The sequence below is a fragment of the Orbicella faveolata genome, unplaced genomic scaffold, assembly GCF_042242905.1.
Source record: "Orbicella faveolata isolate gen_17 unplaced genomic scaffold, um_ofav_v1 contig_13, whole genome shotgun sequence".
Lineage (NCBI taxonomy): Eukaryota > Metazoa > Cnidaria > Anthozoa > Scleractinia > Merulinidae > Orbicella > Orbicella faveolata.
Window position 1 is genome coordinate 5,341,406 of NW_028301540.1, and position 23,595 is coordinate 5,365,000.

General features: G+C 39.5%; 2 protein-coding genes across 5 annotated transcripts in view; both read left to right on the forward strand.

Moving 5' to 3' along the window:
- The first annotated feature begins 1,446 nt into the window (after positions 1 to 1,446).
- Positions 1,447 to 21,012, forward strand: LOC110046367 (uncharacterized). Of its 4 annotated transcripts, none has more exons than XM_089284224.1 (8): positions 1,447 to 1,619; positions 10,518 to 10,643; positions 13,308 to 13,360; positions 14,861 to 15,014; positions 15,740 to 15,923; positions 16,462 to 16,616; positions 17,254 to 17,450; positions 17,723 to 21,012. In XM_089284224.1, the coding sequence occupies exons 2-8, from the start codon at positions 10,581 to 10,583 to the stop codon at positions 19,479 to 19,481; spliced, it is 2,565 nt and encodes an 854-aa protein (XP_089140350.1). In that variant the 5' UTR covers positions 1,447 to 1,619; positions 10,518 to 10,580; the 3' UTR covers positions 19,482 to 21,012. The 4 variants fall into 4 exon arrangements, with proteins under 4 accessions (XP_089140350.1, XP_089140351.1, XP_020607720.2 ...); XM_089284225.1 differs by lacking the exon at positions 1,447 to 1,619 and adding an exon at positions 4,718 to 5,402; XM_020752061.2 differs by lacking the exons at positions 1,447 to 1,619; positions 10,518 to 10,643 and adding an exon at positions 11,879 to 13,208.
- Positions 21,013 to 23,096: 2,084 nt separating this feature from the next.
- Positions 23,097 to 23,595, forward strand: part of LOC110046352 (uncharacterized) — a 3,698-nt gene continuing 3,199 nt past the window's right edge. The window contains exon 1 of the mRNA XM_020752043.2: positions 23,097 to 23,432. Coding sequence (XP_020607702.2) covers positions 23,406 to 23,432 — 27 coding nt within the window. The 5' untranslated portion in view covers positions 23,097 to 23,405. The remainder of the gene's footprint in view (positions 23,433 to 23,595) is intronic.

Consider the following 23,595-nt stretch of genomic DNA (forward strand, 5'->3'; position numbering starts at 1 on the left):
GAATAATTTAAACTAAATTAAGTATAAACTTTAAGATAGAAATAATTATCTCAAAGCAATTCTGAAAAGATGTTAAAAGGTGATAAAATGTTTAAAAATTATGTTTAAAGCAACTGCGAGGTCATGAATAGGATATCGAATCTTTGGTCAGGTCATAAATAGGGTAGGGGTTTTGGGAAGTGGGCCGCACACCCCCACAAAATTATTCTGGGAGTACACCCCGGGCTATGAACACTGCTTAAAGTTCTAATCCACTGAAATAAGTTCATCGTAATCTGTCGGTCATGATTAGTTCAGTTACAGATCTAATTAAAAGCTGTAAATTTTGGTTTTCCCGCAAGCAAAGTTACTTACATGTCTACAATGTCTGGAAACTATATCCAAGAAAGACATATTATATGCATGTATAATCTATTGTATAAGGCTTAGGAATGTTCTTGCTATACATAAAAACCTATCCCCACTTAATTATTTCAGAAGAGTACAATGCAACTAAGAGTACAACTGTTCATCTTCGCCAATCAGCTTTTTCTCTCCACAATATCGAACTGAACTTGCATTGTTTGCGTCCAGTTGCCGTTTTACCTCACCGGAAAAACTAGTTCTTCGTGCTGTCGTCTAACGAAAATTAACATGGGAGAATGATTTTTTTAATTTTCATCTAAAAAGTTTTAGAACGAAGCTGATCGGACGACATCTTCTGATGGTCGCCCATTCCAACACAATACCTCGTGCTTATGTCTTGGCCAATGAGGACAGAGGAAAATTTGAGGTGAACTATAACGGTGGATGGTAGCTATCAAAGTTAATAAAAATCACGAGCTAGTTCGTCTAATTGTCAGTCAATATAAACCACTGACCGATTTATCGAGGAACAAAACATATTTTAGTTTAGAAACGTCTCGAAAACGCGAAGTTAAAATTCAGTTTCACTTTCTCGTCTATGGGTCGTTAAGCGGCCTCTGTGTATCCAATCAGATTGCGAGTTTGCCAATAGCATGCAATAGTGTAATGTTAATTTATGTTAATTATTTTTATGTTGAAATGGATTACCATTATTGATGTCCTCGTCGATTTTTGATATTTTGCTTCGTTAGGAAAGATCCACATTGGAAATCCACTTGTTGGTCAATATACAATGTTTCAGACAGTTACGAATTCAAAATACTCTTTGAAACAGTCAGAACAACTCTGGGTTTTCGCTGTGAAATTTTTGTCTACACAGACAATTCAGAATTCACACATAAGACAGGCAGACTTAAAAATTTTTAAATTTTTGTCATGGCTTTTAATAATGTCGCTGAACGAATTGCATGCGTTTTAGTGTGTTTTTCATAACATCATGTTTTCAAATTGTTTTAATGAATCCATTTGTGGTTTTACTGATTCTTAACTCGTTCTTCTTGTGTGAATATTATGCGCAGACCAGATGGAGATAGCAGCAAAGATTTTAGTTTTATCAGTGAAATAGTTTAAAATGGAGAGGCATGTCGATATGATTGGTTAAATCCGACGAATAATACATCAACCGTGGTAAACCCGAGACCAAAATACAGCGTGGGTAAATGTTTCAAGACTGAACAGAAACCGTCGACGAATATTGTTGCTAAAAACTTAAGGTGAGTAAGTGCTTCTATTCATCTGTTCGCTTTTATCGGCCGTCGCGTGCGAAATTTGTTGTTTTCAAAGAGGTGTATTTGCGCTCGCTTATTTGGGCTTTAGCTTCTCATTCTTTGCGTAAAAGTGCGATCAGAACTTTACTTACAGACGCATATTACAGTTAACCCTGTGTTTTATGGATTATTTTAATTTCTTGTCTATTCTTGAAGTCCAAAGTGTTTAGATCAGAGTTTAGTTTCACTACTGTCGGATCTTGGTTTTCCTAACACGAAAGTACGCACAAAACATTTTATCTTCAATCATCGCCGGTGAAACCAAAAGAATTATCCGATGGAGCTTCAAGATCGATCTAAATCCCAATGATCATGAGGTTTATACAGCTTTGACAATTTCCTTCGTATGGCAAATACGAGGATTTTTGGAAGGCTGTTCATTAGTTTTCAGCAATTCATGGTAAACAAATCTTCAAACTATCAGTTCTCTCTATCTAGTGTAGATTATCTTCATCAATATTTGTACAAAACGTACTGACGAAATTCTTTCTTAGTACCTTGCGCGAATAAGACACAATGTTTTGGTAAGCGGAATTTATCTTTTCATTCTTTCGGGAAGACTTTCTGAGACTATCTTGTCTAGATATCTTATCAGAATTATCTACGAATAGCACAGGAAACTGCTTCAGCCGCCCCGCCGGCAAATTAATGATAACTATTCAATACCACATTCGTTGATCGCCCCCCTTGTGACAGGTAAGTTACCTTGAGGCTACAAGCAAGAACAAGATCAGATATTACCTTATTAAATTAAACTAAGGACCAAAGTCAAGTCCTACTTCGTTAACTTCCAAAGAAAATCACTTCTCAAGAAGATCGTTTTCCGTCGAGATATCGCTGAATGCTGACAAATATTTTTTTAAAAAGAAATTACGGCAACTTTAGGGGAAAATAATTTGTGGTTGAAATGAAAGAAATAATTCATCAGGCTTCTCAATTGAAGAAAATTGTACAACACTCTAGAACAAAATAAAAAGTGATTCATAGCTTTCTTCGGGTCTGGGGCCCGTTTCTCGAAAGCCCCGGAAACTTTTCGGGTCCGTAAAGCCATTTTTGGTCCATCTGTATCTAAAAACGGAGAAGTGTATACGCCTGAAACTTCTTGTATAAAGGGAACTTCTCTTCATATTAACAATATGTGAATAAAACAGCTCTGTAATCGAAAGGTTCGAGATTTTGCTATGGCTTTACGGGCCCGAAAAGTTTCCGGGGCTTTCGAGAAACGGGCCCCAGGTTTGTTATATTAAGCCTGTCTGATTGCTCAATACTTTACTTCTCTTTTACTAAATTGATACACGAGGCTCCGGTAAAATTACTTTTAATTACATGCCGCCAAAGATCGTGTAAAAAATATGGTTGTAATTGTTTTAATTCGCCTTTATCCTAATGAAAGGCAGACCAGAATTCTAGATCACTCTGAATGACAACGCGAGGAACATTTTTATTTAGAGCCCTTCGTAATATTTATGTCAGCGAAAAATTCAATATCTGTAAAATATGATCGTGTTTGATAATAACTGGATTAGTTTTACACCGTGAGAAGCTAACAACTTAAGAATTGAAATAAACTGAAGACAAGGGGCCCAAGTACTGAACAAAGATCATTAAAAATTAATTCATAACACCGCATCCATGTTTTTAATTTTTAACTAACGTAGAACCACAGGCTAACCACTACCTTGGTGTAAAATATATGCACATGTCATTACTCTACCATCCTAGCATTGCCGTTATATCCTCTCGTAATTCTGAATAGTCAAACATTAACATAAAAGCAATTTTGTTTGATCCCCTGAGGGGACCTAATGTTTCGAGTCTCAACTGTAAGACTATTTTGAAAATGCCATGGGAAATAACCCGGGGGGCCGCGAGGCAAATAACTCCACAAAATTTCAGATTTGTGAACTATTCAGTTAAGTAAAAAAAAAAAGTTCTCCACAGTGTTATCTTTTTTTCATCATACCCTAAAGCTGAGCAGTTCACAAAAAGTTCTTTGAATCGAATTCTTTATAATGAAGGTTATTTTAAAACCACCTTTGAAGTTAATTAGGCGGGATGAACAAACTAAAGGCCGTTTGATTTACATTGAGGACTGTAGTATAATATGTTAACATAACAATGAAGCAAGGCTGATTACTACGTAGAAAGCCTAACGGGACAACGACAAGATAGAGTTCAAAGTGAAAGCCAAGAATTGACACCGTGGACAGCTGTTTCGACCTGGCTGGGTCTCGTCAGCACGGTGTAGCAGCAAGAAGTTATTTATAATTTTTTGATATGGAAGTCTCCACCTTGTTTCTTCAAGCAAACCCCTCATTCTAAATTGTATTCTTTACTTATTACAGCGGCAGCCTAATGGTACCTCTCTGTCGTTTTAAAACTGTTTTGACATTAGAGCGGTCTACGAATGGTTTGCGCCTTATTGATTTTAGGGCTGGACCATTTGACTTTTGAGGGGTGGCCGGGGTAACTGTTTGAAAAAATATTCTGCAGGCATACTTGTACTAAAAGAAAATCATACACACAACCACTGCGGAAAAAAAATTCACGCACGTTAAGAGCGTCGCAAAAAGCCTGTACCTTACACCTTGCATACGGCTAGCGCGCCTGAAATTTTAATTGACCAATCAGGTTTCAGCAGGCGGGAGAAATTTTTCTAACTGGAGAAGGCATTAAATATTCACGAAAAGGGATTTACAGTTCCCATCATAGATTGTTTCCATATCAGATTGTAAAAAGTGAATAATAACCTCTTAAACCGAGCGTGAGGGCCGTACTGAGGAATATTAGGGAGCTTGAGCAACGAAGACGGCGACGCTAAGGACGACGTCTAGTAAAAAGTGAATTTATATCTTATCTTCGAGTTTCGCAGATGTCTAGATCTGTTTAGTGGGCCTACTTGTCTCAGAACTTGCTCAACCTAAATACGTAACGCCAGCGTTCAATTCCAAATGAAAATACAAAAAATTAGCCGCTCTCGTTCACGTTCTCGAAAATACACAGAACTTAGTCATTTCACGTTGTTGTTTTGCAGAGGACGGCAAAGACGCGTACAAAGATTTATGACGCACGAGCACAGCTATTGTTCTGCTCATTAAACTTTTTGTTTGGTGGCGTTCTCGTTGCCGTTGCCGTCGTGGTTTGCTTAAGGTCCCTATTGGCTCAAGGTCGAGGCAGTGCGGACCGGGCGCAGCGAGGTCCGTAAAAAAAACGACCGCGGACCAATAATCCCCAGTACGGCTCGAGCCAGCTAGGTTAGTAAGTAGTTTATTATATGGCACTCGGGCCATGCTTGTTTGCTTTGTCTTAAAACGTACTTCCGGTCACTTGAATTCAAAGGGCTTCCGCCGTAACATGTTTTTCATGACGCGAGCAACTCAGACAGAACAGACTTCAAGAACGATTTATAACGGAATTTGACAGAAGTCTCAACAGCTGCAGGTTGCTGAAATTCGGGAAAGGGTTTCTGTCGATCCTGGAATATTTTAACTTGCGCATCATAAAATATGGATGAAGAAAAGTCAAAGTTGGTTGTTGTGAAAATCATTCAAACTTATACACAGCTGACGAAGAAGCAGCCTTAAAGTAAATCGTCCTCGTCGCTCTCGATAACAATTCGACGCTTCTTTTCATTCTGGACAATTCTGCGCTGAAAATTGGAAATTGGTGCTGGTTCCTGCGTGTGTTCATAAAAAAGTTTGGTCAAAAGGTGGTCAAACTCCGTCGTAGGTAGGTTTTCAATTCTTTCATTTGTCATACCGTTACCTTCCAAGTAGTGGAGAAGAGTGTTGATATCAGTAGCCGTCTTCTAATTTGTGTTTGCACTTTTCCTTTTGTTTATAAAATCGTCTATGGCCTCCTGACTTTCGCCGATGCCTGTTTCAGTTTCTACATTAGACGTTTCCAGATTTCAAGGACAATAAAATTCGCTTGGCGAATATTCGTCTTCCTCGTCCATGTTGTAAGCTCTGTAAAATATCAATCTTTTAGGTAGTTTCTTGCGAAGAATGAGAGTATTTCCACGTTTTCTTTCCGTAGTTTTAATTGCAAATCTTGCGTATGGCGAAATCCCGACCAAGGTAGAACCAATCAGAACGCTCGGATTTACCTCAAGACTAGCTTGCCATATAATAATATGAAATATTTTGTGTCTCCAAGCTTCTAACTGGTGCCAAAAATGGGTCGCGGGCGTCCGGCATGGCAACTCGCTAGTAGTTCGTCGAGTGTCGCCAGGTGGGATAATAGTTGTGTCATTTTGATCAAAATATGCTGTTCTGTATGCTGTTCCTCGTCAAATTAAACCCGGAATTCTCAAGTTAGCTATTAGAAGAGTCCAAAGCAACTTTAGCATTGTCTTTATTTTTGTTAGCTGCGAAGAAAAAGGGTATTATCGTGTCGTTTCGGTAGGACAGCTCAGTTTTGACTGCCGTTCGTACTGCGTGCGCAGCCGCCGTATGCAAGGCACGGAGAAAAAGAAAAGTACCATGCATACTCACATTCCGAGGAAAAAAATTTGCTTGTGCCTGAAATGGTAAAAAAAAACATCGTGCCTTTACCAAATCACCCATACACCCCTCAAAAGTCAAATGGACCACCCCTTATATCTGATGACCAAACATGCACAGCACGCGCAAATGACGCGATGAGCCCGCAATCCCGAGCAATCAAAACTGGAAGCTAAACACCCTACCAAGTGAGCGAAACATGTAAACCGAGTTACGACCGGAGTTGGTTAGCTTCTGATTGGTTTTAAAAAAAAAAAACAGCGTGCCGCACGAGTTTTATTGGTAAACAAACGCGTTGAACAAAGCCATAGCAAAGTAATTGCAGCCACTCGAAAATCAGGAAATCTTAAAGAGTTATTCAACAGCTCAGGTCACACACTGTTGAAAAATCAGTGCTCAGCCTATGTGGTGAATAGTAGAAACAAAGTTTACGGCTCTCTGATGCTAAAAGTAGTGGTTAGGTAGGAAAGCTCCCCCTTGGATTAAGCATTGAGGAATCGTGTTAATTAAGACAATTTGTGGTAATTCTGATTAACAAGTTGGTGAAAGAGTTTTTTTTCTGCATGCGTGAATAGTTAGCTGTGGTGAAGGTTTTAATTCTTCGGTTTCCAACCGTAGAAGAGGTATTTTTAGGCGAGATATTATCTCTCATTCTTTCAGTTTTGGTTTCGAACGAGTTTGCTTCAAAATTTTGTGAAAGTCAATGATTGTTCAAAGAGTAAATTTAGAGAGTAGCAATATAAACAAGCTCAAAATAGCACCATGTTCTGGAACCAATGGAAGCACAGTATTGCTTTGTCAACTTAATTAATATGACTGACATGGTTTTTACAATGCATTCATGTTTTTCCCTTCAAACAATAACAAAACCAATAAACGTTTTTTAACGTGCACGTTCAGTTAGAAAATTAAAGAGTTTACCATCTGCAAGGCCAAAACGTATTCATGAAAACTCATTAGGAGGATTATTTTATTTTCAAGCGCCTCAGGACAGAAATAAGTAGCCAAACGAATCACCAAGTGTATAACATAATTCAGGGGCTATTTATATTTCTCCATCGTTCGAGTTCAGTTTGCTACGCCCCAGCAGGTGACTCACCCACATAACAAGCAAATAACAGTGGAGCCACAACGTTCCCGACACCGCACTCTTTGAGTCAGTACTACCAAACGGTTTTCCAGTGAAAATACGTAATTGAGCGAAAAGGAGAATCGAGCTGCGTAAAGTACCCGCGAGAAAAGCTTTAACAATGGTAAGATGTATTTAAGATTTCAACGTCTGGAATATCTTTCTGTAATTTTTTTTCTGTTTATTTATTATCTTGCAGCGCTACAAATGTTTTAATTAACAGTTGTCAGTGTTCAAGCTAAGACCCCCGTAAATCGAATCATAAATTTGACTGAAAAAGAAATAACTTTGACCTTGATGTAGGATTTTGGGTGAATCGAAAGTCTATTTATCCCAGTCTTTCTGGTATTTGTTATTTAACAAACTATCAGAATGCATAGAATAAACTTTTCCTTCTATATAGCAAACTCCCTGTAAGTATTTCAGGTAAAACATTGCTGATTTTTTTCCCTCGGCTAACGCTGAAGTCAACAGTGCTTTGTTTTGAAGCATCGTCTGCAACAAGGAGAGAGAAGCTGTTACGGATAATTCGCGCACTGCGCAAGAAACCCATTGACAGTTTTAGGTTCCAGTAAGCGCATTCGCTCTGTTTGCACTGTAAAATATGAATGATGATTTCAAGTCGTGAAGTTAAAGTAAACAAATAGATGTTACAGTTTTCCCAAGCCTGGGATAATCTCGCTGGTAACATACAGTTATCACATCTCAAATCGCTGGGATAACATAAAAATTATAACACAGTGTAAACCGGTTACATAAATTAGTCCTATGTAATACCGTAAACCAACACATGTAGCTTAAATGCTGCGTATAACTATTCTAGTTATAGTCACTTTTAATGCAACGGTAAATTTATTTATCAAAACAACTGAAATAGTGCACTGAGGCAATAAGAAAATTAGTAAACAAATTCAGAGCAAGGCATGACTCCAGAGAACTCCAAAATATGTAGGCTGGTAAATTGTTCAGAGAAGCCGCTGACACTTGGTAGTAGCCTGCATGCAGGCGTATGATCGCCTCTGAATGGGGAGCTCATAATCGCTAGCTACACCTTAAGGTCATTCCCCAGTATTGCATTGCGCATCCCTACTGCGCATAATTTCACGCGTGATTAGCGCGCGCGCATTAAAAAATGGCGGCTTTTTCTTCACAGCTGGACCTCGCCATAGAGGTAAATCGTCATTTTCTCACAAACGAGTATGGTGACCTATCATTTTTTTCTGATGTTTTGAATTGAGTAATAAATTTCTCTGTGTAAAATAAATATGGACCAATTCTCAGTGTAGAACAAAAAGCAATCGTCGAAAACGTGAATTTAGCAAGCAATCGTAACTACAATCATGGTGCTATTTTAAGGATTTATATGGGTATAAACAAGGTGCTTTTGCTCGTAAACGAACATGGGGACTCCTCATTTCTATTCCAAAATTTAAGTTCCTATAATATAAACAATCGATAGACAAAGTTTCACAAAAACCTCAGTGCAGGTTCTATTTCAGCGGAATGACCTTAAGAATCGGCACGAAAATTGGAGTTAAGCGCTTGCGTTTAGGCAAGCCTTGCCTTTTTGTTAGAGCGGCCTGCCAAAGAATACCACAGATGCGTGGGACTAGGTTGTTGTGTTCATAGTCAGTAAAGCCGAGAGGTCGTTTTGGACTGAGACAGGCCGGACACTGACTGCTGCGCAGACTTTGAGTTTGGCCTGTTACCTCTCTCCGCTTGGGAATAAAAATGAGTGCCGGCGAATGTTTTTGACAACAAAAATGCTAAGGTAAAATGTAATGAATGAGTACTTCATCCAGAAATCAAGTTGAGAAGCAATGCGCTCAGTCGCATCGTGCCACCGAAATTGTGGTGATTGATCGACAGTGTGGGATGGTTGGCCAGGATAGAACGTCTGCACCTTTGTCTCATCAACCACTGACCTAGAAAGTCACCTGACTACAAAGTGAACTAGGTAAATAAATTCATGATATCTTCAGATACACACATTTGAACTACACTTATCCCAATTGAAATTTTAAATAACATTCGAAATGCCAATTATTTTAAAAGCTTCAATAAAGAAGAGTGATGCATTTAAGCTATTTTCCTCAGTTTAACTCCATCGCCGGCGAGAAAAAAAGTCATTAAGCATTACTCGTCAGGCGACATTTATAGTTAGCAATACTGCTTGGGGTTTAAGATCTGCTTTTTTTGTTGTTTCGCCGAAACGAAAAAAAAAAGAAAAACGGTAAACCGTGCTGCCTAAAAATTTAGGAGGTAATCCTTTCGCTATCCATTATTATCACTCACTGCAAGTGTTTTGTTTTTATCCTCGCCACTTGTTAATGACTTCAACGCTTTGTTTTGAAATTCTAAATATTAATCTAGAAAGCTTTTAATCACTTTAACATCATTTAAATAATTTTATCCGTCGCCATAATATGTTTTTCATCAATTTTCTCAACTGTGCGAATGTCACGCTCTTGCAACAAAACTTCTGGCATTTGCTCACAGAAACGTCAGAAACTGGCCACGGCGACATCTGCTGTCCAAGTTATGATATATCTGCCGTCATATTCCTTCCCATTTTATTGTGAACTCGTTCGAGGTGAACGTCAAATGTCGCGTGTGATTCTAATCTCCATTTACTCAATTCTTCATTAGAATATCCTACATTCTCAAAGCTATTAAGCGCATCGTTCCTCGTTAATTATTCACGTATATACACGTGATGTTCTTCTCTGGTTTTTTGCGCTTATTTTTTTGAGGGGGGCAGGGTGGGGTGGGCAATTACCCCGAAAAAATTCCTGCACAGCAAAAACGACTGAAAAAAAAAATCGTGCAAGAGGAGCCATGGGAAAAAAACCGAGCAAGTGCTTTCTACAATCCTGGTTCTGTGTGTGACTTTAAAAAGATTCTTGCACAAACTATTGTCTACCAAAAACAATCATGCACAACGTAAGGGTGAGAAAAAAATTTCATGAACCAGAAAATTGCCCACCTCCCCACCCCCTCAAAAAAATAATGGTCCTTCCTTAACTGCGTCTGCGTGTGTTTGTACGCTAGTGAAAACCAGCCTTTAAGCCTTTTCATTTCTTTGCCATTGTTCTAGTCCCTAACCACAGTGGCCTATTCATATCTATTTTTTTCATTTTCTTAGTCTTTACTCTACCAGCCACTAATTCTCGTGTCTATCTCTTTCCCTCTGTCTGACCTGACGCGAAGATGACATAACAGCGATAAGAGGTTTATCATTGTCGGGGGCATAAATAGAAGTCACTAGAAACCATGATGTCAAAGTGGAAACAAATTTCATCTCTTGTTCGCACCAAGGCATTGGTTCCCTCCGTGGTGAGTATTTATACTGGCTTCATTGCTCTCAAGTGTGCAGCAGCAGATCACTAACTTGTTTGCTTCATTCTTTGTTGTTGGTGTTTTTTGGCGTACACGAGTTCGTGAAGTCGTTCACTCGTTGATTATAAAGCCCCGTCGTCACTACGTCAGAGGAATTTAAAAACGCGGCTTTATTTCTACGGTTAGGCCTACCGTCCACACTAATCCGTTAAGAAAACGGAGCATTCCGAAAACTCTCTATAAACCGGAGGAATTTTAAGGTGCCGGCTTCGCGTTTAGTGTGGACGGAAAACATTTTGAAAATGAAGCTTTTCGAAAACGATGACCACGATATTATGTGATTTCCCTGACCGAGTTTCACACAAACACAAATCCAAAATGACCGGTGATTGTTGCGTCTTCAAATTCGTCCGGCGTAGTGTGGAAGAAGCCTAAGGGGGTCGGTATAGGGTTTAACTGTCTTCTGAGAACGTTTTTTAAGGTGATAGCTGAAATATGAGACCTGCAAAATTTACTGAAATTTTAAACTTTTCACCGAAATCTTAGATAAGAATTCGCCGAAAAACTAACGGACAACTGTCATACCAGCACTCTTATTCAGACGCTGTTATAATTTTCCATCTCAGACTCAGATTCACGGTTCATGAGATTCAGAGTTAATTATTTCTAGAACAAACTTTTGAGGGAAAACTCATTCAATAGCTAGCGACTACCACCTGCTAAATTATCAATTGTGAAGGAAGATAAAAGGCGACAACAGGAAAAAATTAAAAACTGTTGAGTTATTAACATAACAATTAACACGTTCGCTGGATAAAGATTTCCTTCCAAAGGGAACGTCTGGACTATTGTCAAGAGAAACATTTCCTCTTGCTATTGTGTATTTTTAACAATGAAAAGTGTGCATTGAGCTGAAAATAACACCATTCACTTTACTGAAAGACTGAAAATCTGGCACAAATGGTAAGCGAGCAGAACCCTTTGGTTCGTTCATTTATTTGACGGCTCCCTGCTTTCTTTGTTTACGTTTCTAAAATTAATTTACTTGTTCATTCAGCAACTTTGTTCACTTATGTATTTTACCACTGTGTTTTCCTCATTCACTCTGCTACTCGACCATCCTTTGTTGACTCTCGGTCGCTCGTTTATTTACTTATTTTAATCTTTCTCATTTCTTATTTCGTTCTGAAATCTTCCTTCCTACTCCTCGTTTGTCACAAACAACAGCTAGTCTCGTCTATTTGAAGTCATTTAATTTTTTTATTTGCCATAAATAATTCTGGTAAATATGGACGTTTTTAAAACTTATGGTTTTTGTTCCGGCTTTCCAATGCCAAAAGTTCCCAATACAGAACGCGAACTGGCTGAACCGAGTGTTCCTGGAACGAGAAACAGAGGAAGGACAAAATTTTTTTCTTTAAGTTTTGGATCATGTTCTTTATTGCTGTCTTTCTGTTTTCGTTACATTTTCATTTCATTCTAACAATTGAGTATATATCCACTTTTGTTTGAAGAAATGTTTACTTTGTTTGTCTCGACTCTGGTCCGCTATCTTAATTTTAAATAGATTTTACCTATTTGTTTCGGAGACAAAAGCAGACAGTTAATCATAAAAAAAGTCTCGCTTTGCGGGCGTTTGTTTAGACTGTCAGTTTTTCTACTCTTCTGTTATTCCAACAAATCAAAAGCTGCAGGCTTGTGATTGTCACTTTTCCACTTCAATTGAAGCGTTTACGCAGGGAAATGGATTCTGCAACCTGAGAATCCAGACGCATTTGACACCTGGGCACTTAACCATGATTCTATTAAGACTCCTTAGGAAAGGTTTTGAATATATCAGTTCATTTTTATTTTCATCCACAGCAATTGTCTGAGGTATATTGGTTTTTTGATGCTCAATAACTTGCACAGTTGATCTGATGTAAACTATATTACTACCATTGGAAATAAAAATTCGAAATGGAGATTTTGAATCGTTAAAGCTTCCTCATTTAAAATGCATGATTGACTTAAAAAGAGAGATTTTTTAATTACTTCACAAGTAGGAGATGAAAAAAACGGGGAAGAAAATTCGTTTTTCAAAGCCAAGTCGTTTAGGAAACGGAGAATGCCACGGTTGTATTTTGATGTGTCTTGCTGGGTACGGTGACTTGGATGGGTTTCCAGTTCTTAGTGTCAATGAACTATTATTCTAGCGGCGAAGTGAAGCCCGGAACTCTGTGGTCATTATTCTCATATTGAATAGGCTCTTTAAGGTTCTGAAAGCTTCGGAACACGTACATTGATGATTATCGATCAGTTTTAATCCCAGCCAAAGCGAACGCTGGCATTCGATCACTCGGAATCAAATTAAATATGAGTCGCTGAGCCGAGTTTCGCTGGCGTTCTCGAGGGGAAGACAGCTTAGGTTTTCATTTATTCTGTGATGAATGTTTAGATTTCAAGTTGTAGATCGCTAGCTAAGTGTTTAGTGATCATTTGTGTTAAAGTTTTGGAACCACACAATCACGACCGAGTTCGTGAAGATCCCATGTACAACAGAACATCGGCAATATGTTTATGGTATGATCTTCGTGCAAGTGTTAAACCTGAGATTTGACTTGGAAAAAATCCGTTTTCGTGTTAAACAATATTCTCACGTTGAAGTTATTTACTTTTTAGCTGCCGTCAAGTTACACTTTTACCCCAAACAAAGAAGAAGTTATCGAGTCAAGGTAGGTGGCTCAAAAAAAAAGGTTTTCTCGTTTTTGTCTTTGTTATCAACTGAACTATAGAGATACATAAGAATGCTGTTTATGTGGGATTGTGTTTTATCAATCAAAGAGCCGAATAGAAATCAGCAGGAAAATGCACGCAAAGTAACTCGTGTATTAATCCGGCTTCAAATGCAAATCGCGGAATACAAAAGCCCACGCAGTATATATTAAAAAAACGTCCTTTTATTTCAACTTAACTGGCTTGAATTGAATTTAATCATGTTTTTGTTTGCCTCCTTGAAAATTGCTATCGTTAAAAACAAGTTAGCTTACTAAAAGATTTTCATTCAATAGCATTTACTGAGCACACTGTAGTCCACCAAATGCTAACAGAAAGTTTACAAAGCTATGAATAAGTTTGTGTTCCAGTAGCCGTTTATTACAAACACAAATAACGGCGAGTTCTACTGTTTCTCGTCCTTAAAATTCACATTGTATGACTCAATACAGACGCATTCGAACTTGATCAATTTCAGTCAGCCGACCTCTAACATAATTAACGATGTAGTGAAGGAAAACTCTAGAAGTGAAGACAGCTGATGGTTCGTCACGTTCATTCAATACATTGTTATCACCTTAGTCACAGAAATGACTTGAAAGAGGTAAAATACATTATTGTTCCCTTAAATAAACTAATAGGACGCCCTTGGGCAAACTAAAAAATGACTGACATAAAAAGTTTTTTCTTCCGGACGTAAAGTCGCTCAAATTGTTAGAAATTAGTCTTTTGGAACCTCAGTGCAAAGTGCAATGGCGGCACCGGGGAATTAGTAACGAATTGGAAATCCGGGCCCTTCGGAGACACAGTGAATGATTTTGTATTTGGAAAAATGTGTTCATTAAATAAAATTCACTTTATCAAATTTTTGACTTGATACTCCAACATGGAAATTCTCGTCACTGGTTTCCATGGGAACTGTAGTGCCTATATCTTAATTCGAAGAATATAACTGACGCGAAACACCTAAAATGTGACAGAAAAGCTCAGAGATAGAGCTTTTAGTCGAGACGTTGTTATAAATAGGCTATTTCCGAGTTACCTTGTGCCTCAGGTTCAAAATGAGTCCGCGTACAAAACCTTTCATATGGAAAGGAGTCTGATTTACATGAAAATGAACCTGTAGGCAAAACACATTTTCATATGAATGGCTTCATAGGAAGCCTCGTTTTGACACAGAGGCAACAGCTAAATGGTTTATTGGTTCGCATTTAGAAACAAGAAAAAATAAATAACAGACTTGCCTGTTTGGCGACAAGCGTACGTCACTTTCATGCGAGGATCCTTGGAGCTTCGAGTCGAAACATTCCATGCCGATATTTAACATTACTAAGACACTTACAATGTATTTTAATACATTCCATGTCAAGCCGAACCATGCCATGCCACGCACACAAATGTGAAGAGAGCTCAAGTCATTGACTTATGCAGCCAATCACAGATCCTAATTTTCCCGCCAGATTCCGGTTGCGTTACAGCACCACGTGTAACAGTTACTATAGAGACTGGTCAGATGCTATAGACCCCTCCTCACAGGGGGTCATCTCGGGATGGGACAAGGTCCTGTACTCTGTGGACTCCGTGCATCGGCAAATCAACGAAGAAGCTGGGCAGGTAATTTCTTACTTTAAGATCTATTCTGAGCCGTCTATTAAGAGGGAGTTTTGAAGACCAAGAATTTATTCTTTTTCGTGTATTTGTGGCCTCCCTTATTATTTTCCCTAATGATTGTTTTCCTCCTGGGCCTTGAACTCTCGTTCAAGTCTTACGCGCTATTTGACCGCGTAGCAATTTTGCTTTAGAAGAACCATTTTGCTCAATGCTGGTCTCAGCAAGAAAACAGTAAACATTCTCAATTTCGAGCCGAAGGACTGGCCTTAACGCAATGCTTGTTCAAGTTTTGCTGTGGTAATTCGCTGGTACAGAATGCGTTCTCGGAGACCCAGGGGCAGTTAGTTGAGGAGGAAGGTGGTAAACGCTTAAAATTTCGCCGCTTCAAATTTTGCTTCGTTTACTTCGTCCGGCGCCAATTCTTACTAATTGCCTCTGGGTGGTCTGAGGATGCTTGAGATGATAAACGTAGGTAATAAAAGACAAATGATGGTTCTGTTGTTTCTGCTGTTTCCATCTGGACACCCGAACAGAAACGTGGAAACAATCAATCCGTGTTCTATGTAAATCGGAAAAAGCTTTAGAAAGGTCAACTACACGTTATTCTCTTTGCTCTGTGATTTTTGGCAGAGAGGTTTCGAAATCCGATCCGGAGGCTGTCCAGCAGCAGTCGATATCTTTATAGGAGAAAAAGAAACCTCCGATCTCTTTTGAATTGTTTGATGCAGGTTTATTTGGAGAGAGTGCCAGGCGCCAATACAGGCTGCGTCAAATGGCGCATCAATTTTGGTTGCTGCGGTCTGTTGGTGGATGAGGTAACCATTCGGCTGTCATGCGTGGAGGACTACGGTGGAGAGGTGGTCGCTACTCTGATGGGGACCCCGGGACAGAAACGGGTCAGGTACCCGATAGGTGAGGCTCAAAGTTCTACGTACATCAATCAAACCTTAGGTTGTTTAGAAAGCGAAAGACTAAGCCAATTCCAGGTTGCTTTTTAATTGTTTTAAACCAAGTCCTGGTGCACCACCTTTTATATGGAAATGAGTCTGATTTGCAAGACAATGAACATGCAAGATAAAATCAATTCCATATGAAAGGTTGTGCGCCAAAACTCGTTTTGAAACAGAGGTATGAACAACTCGAAAATGGTTTAAAGAAGCTACGTCACGGTTGGCGCATCTTGGAAAGTTTAGCCTAAAATTTTCAATTTAGTCGCTTGTAATCCGTGTTAATCTTCTCCATCCTTAATTATCCTTGTTCCTTTATGGTTTATTATTATCTCTTTGGTGTTTTTATATCTTAGTAAACTGCTATTTTTAGGCTTCCTTCGATGTAAATGTAATTCTGTACGTGGCCAAAATAATTTAAAATACCATGATTGAGCTCCTTTAATAGCTGGGTTCAAAGCAAATACATGACAGCCTCTTTCTCTTTGTCTTAATCTTTTCAGGAAGTGATTACGTCACATACACTGAACTGGAGAATTCATCGGAATTGGCTCTAACTGTTCATTTCGTGGGAGAGCCTGGCCAGGTTACTCGGCTGTTTCCACAGAGTATATTACGAGGCATGGGGTATCCGCTTGACATTCAGGTTATACTTAAGGTAATTGACTGCCAGGTTGCTCAGCTGTTATGTGTGTTACGATGGTAACTCAGTTATATTTTGTGCACGAGTACACGTTCCGTACGAGTTTAACTACGTCATTTTTATCTTATCATAGTGTCATCATCGTCAACATCATCAGTGATTATCCCAAACTCGTTCTCAGTCCATAGATCCAAATTTGCTTACAAATAGATTCTAGTTGACGATTAAATTATAAGCTTGAGATTTCTATCACGCATAGAAATCGAGAGCGAATAATCTGGTAATCGTTTTCGTATAAATCTAGTAGTCGTTCAGAACTTTAATCTAAATCCTCTTCAAAGAAACTTCGAAAACGCAAAGAAGCGACACCCAGCGTACACTTCTAAGCTACCCACTATCTGCATCAGAATAGAGAGTGAGTAGCGTAGCCAATCAGAGAACGCCATTCGTGATAGAACGCTAGTATATTTATACTAAAACTCGATAGAAACACGGTACATGTTTTCTATTTCTCACCACTAGCAGAATTCTACGTAATCATAAATGACTACATGTTATTATTAGGTTAAAATTCTTAAAGTATAATTGCATAGCGTAAAGACCTTTTTCTAGCGTTTTTGTACCATGTTCATCGCTTACTTCTTTTCTTTAGCCGGCGCTTCAGTCATTAGGAAGGCCCAGAATCCTTGTCGGGCTGCTCTACAGCAGTTCACAAGAGATTGAAGTGGATGGAAGGCATTACAAGCAAAACACCACTAACACAGGCCAAGGATTTCTTCATATTCATCTGCTGAGGGGAATGGATTTACCGCAAGGAAAACATGGCTTGCCAGAGCCTTTCTCTAAGTGGTAAGAGAATCAAAACTCGCGCGTAAACTTTGCTCCACCACCTCAGTAGCGTAGTCTATATTGCACAAGAGTTGCCCTCACATACGAATATAGTCACATGCAGTGTACGTGAGCGAGTCACACAAGTCACGAATCAGGTACTTAACGTTTCATTTTCGACCCAAACTTCGTCTATCTATTTGTATGCGCTGTTGGTTATAGCAGAAATCTTTCGCGGGTCTTAACACGATGATGCTATTTTTAATTATCCTTTTTTATCTTTGGTTCCGTAGTTATCTTCTACCTGATGCTAAGAAATCGACCAAGTGTAGAACAAAGGCAAGAAAGGGAAAAGACCCGCTGTGGAACGAACAGTTCCTTATAGTAGGCGTCAATTTTCACGACGTAAAACGCCGAGCTCTAGAGATCTGCATTGCCGACAGCCATACTTCAGTCGGAAAGAAGGCGAAGCTTATCGGAGGTGTTCGACTCAGTCTCGGCTACAAAGCAGTCGTAGCTCAGCAAACCAAACAAGTCAGTCAAGTGCTCCAGTTTCTTAAAGGGAAGGGAGGGGTGGGTGGGGGAAGGAGGATTGACAATGAAGAAATAGTGGGGACCAGAGAGAGGAAAGTGTCTTTCAGCGACAAAGACACTGTAATGGCAAATGTCAACTCGAGCTTCGCCAAGTGGAAGAGAGCTAGTGGGAAGCCTTTAGCAGCTGACAATAAAGACAAGGGAGGAAAAGAGGAGAAAGACGCAGGCAATGCTGATGCAGGAGTAAATAACAAAATAGGAGAAGAACAAATCACTGTCAATGAGCCGGCAACAAAGGACGAAATTTCAGATGATGTAACGAAGTCGACCGCTGCAGAGAATGAACAACAAAGTGCCTCTTCCACTAGCACAGAAGACATGGCAGTGCCCTGGGACCCAATCCCAGATCCCTCTATGAATTCAGAGCCGGAATCGGGTTCAAGCCCAGATGCTTCGGCTGCCGAGAAGGTGGACAGAGAAAAAGAACGTTCAGCTGAAGAGCGACTATTTCAGTCACTATTGACCTCCATAAAACAGCTGGAGATCGCGGCTTGTTCTAGCGTCACGCTGGAGTCCAGCGAAGAGAACGAACTTTGTAATGAGCATGGCAAACAAGACGAGTTGAAAGGGGTCAATCCTAGTTTGATGGTCACAAAAGTTAGTCTTAATAAAGATCTTAGGAAAGAAGAGTTCGAGAAACAGGTATCCCAGGAAATTTCCACCCAAATGATTGACTGTGAAGCGAAACAAGAAGAGAGTGGTTTAAAGGAAACTGAAACTCTACAAGGAGGCGATTTACGTGATGACATCAAGAAAGTAAATGAGATCAATGAAGGAGACACAGGAAATTTGCAGCAAGTTGCTAAACAATCCCATGATGAAGATGACTTAGGAAAGAATGGCTTGAAGGAGATTGAAATCCAAGGAAACGGCAACCTCATTAATGAGCAATTCCTGTTAAATGATGCAAAGGAAGCCAACGTGATCTCAAAACCCGAACTCGAGAACGGCGAAAATCCACTGGACTCAAAGGAACAACATGGCGACGAATTTTGCACAAAAGTTAAGGAGGCTATAACGACAGAGAAATCCACAAAAGAAGATAGCCCGCTGAGCTCTGTCATGACCGAGACACCAGGAGCGGAGAAAACTCTTGAAGGAAAGTACAACGGCAACTCCGTGCCTCCCAATCAAGAAGTAGAAGTAGTAGAAACTCAAAGAAACGAACACCCTAAAACTCAGCGGGCGATGAAGATGATATCTGCTGGATCAAATGAAATGAAGCGCAGCCCATCGTTTACTTTCAAAGACCTCGCAAAGAAACTTAGCTCGGGGCGAAGGAGCCGATCAGATAGCGAGGAAAGTGGGTCGGAGACTGGGCTAGAGACGAATGCAAACAAGATGATGTTGGACGCTGAAGGCCTGGAAATAACGCAATGGACTCTGGTGGTTGATCGACCTAAGCAGTGGCACTACTGTTGGCATATCTTGAGACCTGAAATGACCATCTTACATTAGACAATAAATATAGCACATGGCTTGATATAAAGAGCAACGCTAAGTCAACCAGCTAAACTATTAGTGTACCGCTAGTCAAGGGAATCGAAGGCTCTTCGCAAGTGACCATACGGAAGCGGTTTAGTCACAAGGCTCTGTAAAAGCGTCTGCACCATTCTAGAACAGGTCCTGCCGAAATCAGGAAGCTATCACGATTATTCACAATGAAAAGATGCCAATCAACCAGGTGTCCACTCCCACTTTGGTCAGCATTGACCGAGTAGTCTAAAGAGTCTGGTTACGAAATTGAAGCAGCCTGTAAATATCAGCTAAGGACATAAGTTGTCTACTACTGAATCGTAAATTTTTCATTAAGACACTCCCTTGAACCTCAGTTGTCACTGGAAACTTTACCTCTATTGATCCTTTGCGGTGCTTTCTTTTGTTTCAAGAATCAATTAATCAACCCGCTCCAAGAGGCCCGGATTTTTACGGCTAAGCCACGTATAGACTGGAGACTTACCTTTGACAAGCGAAGACTGACCTATGGATAATCATAATATTCAATGCTAAAATATAACAATTCTACGTATAGTTAAATTAAATTATCAATTGTTAAAAGTTACCTAAGATATGTGCGTTCTGGATTCGTTTTTTGCAGAGTGTTAGAATGACTCGTCTCTTTAATGCATAGTATATTCACGTTAACACAAAACATAAAAGTACCCAGTAGAAATTAAGTGAACAGCAGTAGACCATTGCACAAGGAAACAAGTATCAACCATTGAATGATTGTCTCTTCAACAAAGAATTTACCCACCATTTTTTACGGAAAATTATCCACTACAGTTGGCTTTCCTTTTATTGTACCACTCTCCTAAACAGACGCAAACATCCTCACTGGGGATTCCTTTTAGCTCCTTCAGGGGAGCAGCCGATTTTTTATCTGGGGCACCGCTATTAAAATCTTTTGGATTCAAGACGGAAATATTTAAGAAAGAAGCTGGGGATCGAACCAGTAAATAGAGCTCAACCGAACTTGAAGTTCCTACAGACCTCGCTTGGTTATGATCAGTTTTTTTTTTCTTTTTGCTTCTTCCGTTGAGTGTTCGAAAATTTTAACACAATATTTCCCATATCTCTGCCGACCTTCACCCATACCTCCGCCCCATGCACCTGGACCGCGCAGTGAGAAGCTATGTTCTTAGCGCGATGCCTTAACAAGCAGACATAGCCACGTTCACACATTTAGTCTCCTGCGTAATAGTCTTTTAAGGTCTAGATTACTGTAATATATTCAACACTTTCTCTGAGAAAAAAAAACTTAAATATTTTTTCTTCATTTATAACTGAGTTGAATTTGTTTCGCTTAAACATCGATAAATAAACTATAAGAGCGACTAATTTTAACTATATATAGATAATAAAAATTATATTTAACTTGCGTAGACTAGTAGGAAATATTTGGGATTAAATAATAAAGACGCTTCATATTTATTTGTTTGTCCGTTGAGTTCAATAAAGAGAGAAATGTCATGTTTATGCCACTGCATAGAGTGTTTTTCCAGTTTTTAAATAGTTTTTGGCGTACATTCATGACATTGATGATTCATGATTCATGATCCCATAAAGACCATAAAACTTTTAAAAGTGAAGACAGGCCTACGGGCCGAGAGGCAGGGGTGAGGGTTGGGGTGGGGGGGAGGGTAGCCCCTCCAGTTTCAGAAATGTTTGAAATTTTTTCTGGCAGAATGCTGATGATTCGGGCAAAAGTACTCGGGAAAGGTAGTCAAGACCAGGCTTGTGGGCTACTGTTTTTGACGTTTGCCTTGTCAAAACGGAGTTAAGGTCAAATGATTTAAGGATCCGCAGTTATTCTACTTTGGAAAAGCTACATATCGTTTAATGTGTATCGTGGAAATCCACGAGATGGATATTATTTTCATCAACAAAACAATGACAAAAGAATCAAAGCAAACGAAGAACAAGACTTTTGTTTTTGTTTTGTTTGTTTGTTTTGTGGCTCTGAAAAGAGCCGTTTTTAATGGCTCCACAAAGAGCCGTTTTATAAATTCTCTTGAACTTTTCATGAGAGGAAGAATTAAGGACGTTTGCCCGAAAATGTTCTATTTGGTAGATTTTCTTCAAACTTCTCCTGCGGACAGACAATGAATTAATTGTTTTAGATAGGAAGAAAAATTGAGGGTTACGGACTTTGTTTCAGAGATAAAGCGTGTGGAAAACTAGTCTGATTTTGAAAAATTGGCGCACATAAATCAGAATGGTCTCCTAGGTTTTTAGGTTAAAATGACAAAGATGAATCAACGGAAGCAAACTACTCTAGTAATATTTTGTATAAGTGACGCCATTGCGTTAATAAATATTGCCAACGTTTTCACAAAACGTAACCTTTTAAGAGGCATTTGAAACTGCCGCACAGATAAACGAAGAGCTAAAAAGAACGGAATTCGATGGTGCATTTTGCAAAAAAAAAAATCAAACTTCTAGTCGATAGATTTTCTCTTTTCTCGCTAAACGTAGAAAATCGGTAGAGAAAATGATCCATCAAAAGAAAAATAGGGGTCACCGAACGTCCAAGATCGTTAAATCCAGGCAAAGCTTTAGCAATGGCCATCTGCCCTACTATTGTTCATTTTATTACTCAGCGCGCGCTCTCATGCATGACATGGCGAGTTAATTTGCATAGGCAGTAAGGATGCGCAGAAACAAACGTCCTTAAACACGGAGCGATCCTATATGCTCCCATTTGATTGGCTTATTCAGTCAGGTCTAATTTTAGCGCGTTGCCACAAAATTCTGGAGAGCGACGGGTGTAATTATATGCGTAAGAACACAGCGGTCATACGTCTGCGCATGTGCGAGCAATGGAGCAACTAAAAGGCGGCCGAAATATTTTCATGACATTGTTCTTTTCGTGGTTCATCGGCATCCTATAAATAATATTTTCCTCGTTATTGATATATTTGTTTATGTTTTAGCCTGTACAACGAGAGCTAGCAGAAATAAGAGTTAAAAATTGTTGTAACTTCTGCTTGTTGCAGGCTTTTCTTTTCCGCGGTATGTATTTTCCGTGCTCCTTGAATTTTTTGTCCGCCTCGACTTTGCATTTAGTGCACCAGTTTTTTCCAGGTTTATAGTTTAGAAACGATTTTCCCAGCTGGTCAAAGACCAGGTACAGGCGGTTTGGGATCGGTATTTTGGCCAGCTATGCCCCCATGACGATGGACATGAACATCGTTTGTCGTTTCGATTCATCTCGTTCCTGTGCCTCAGACAAATCCAGGATCCGGATGGAATCCCCACAGTCCTTGCCAAAATTTTTCCAGCTCGTCTGAGCGAAGCCGAATCACTGCAATTGTCTTTTTCTTCTCCCATTTTTCCTTCTTTTACACACCGTTTGTCGTCCGTTTCCGGCGTCACGCATCGTATGATTAATAAAAACAGATAAAAATATACTACGCCGTCGGCTCGTAGCATGACACGGGTTTTCAAGACTTATAAACCTTTTTTGGTAAAGTTAAAAACAGAATGGTAAATCAACAGAACACCGGTAACTTGATAAACTTTGTGTCTGAAAAGTCTTAAGTTTTCCTTTTTACCTACTTTCTTTTCCTTTTACAGATTTCTATGAACTTTTCAATTTTTTCTGTAAATTTTGCGTGACACCGGTTGTTTCCCACGTTTCCTTTAAATTTTTGTGCGGGAAATCTGCGCGCGGCTGCCAAAAAATGCACCCATTTGCGCATGCCCGACGTTTGACCGCTGTGTTATGCGTAAGGTCCCTAATGCAGCCAGCGGACTCTACCTATTTCTGCTTCCGGAAAGTGAAACCAGTTCAGTTTCCGCTTCAGAGTGTTTCTAAACGCAGGGTTTGTTCCATTGTCTCGCTGTTTGCAATATCTACTGAGAGTCAAGAAGAGAATAATGAGCGACCTGGAACGTGGGGAGGAGGTGGGTCCTAGTTCATGTATTACGAATGCAAGTCTACTGATTGTTATTCCTGCTTGACCAAATACGGTTTCTCACAATATTTTGGCAAAGTCTTTCCCTCGCAATTTACTTGTTAAAAACCTTTTTCTTCACATCCCGGTTAATCAAAAGTCGGTTTACCCTA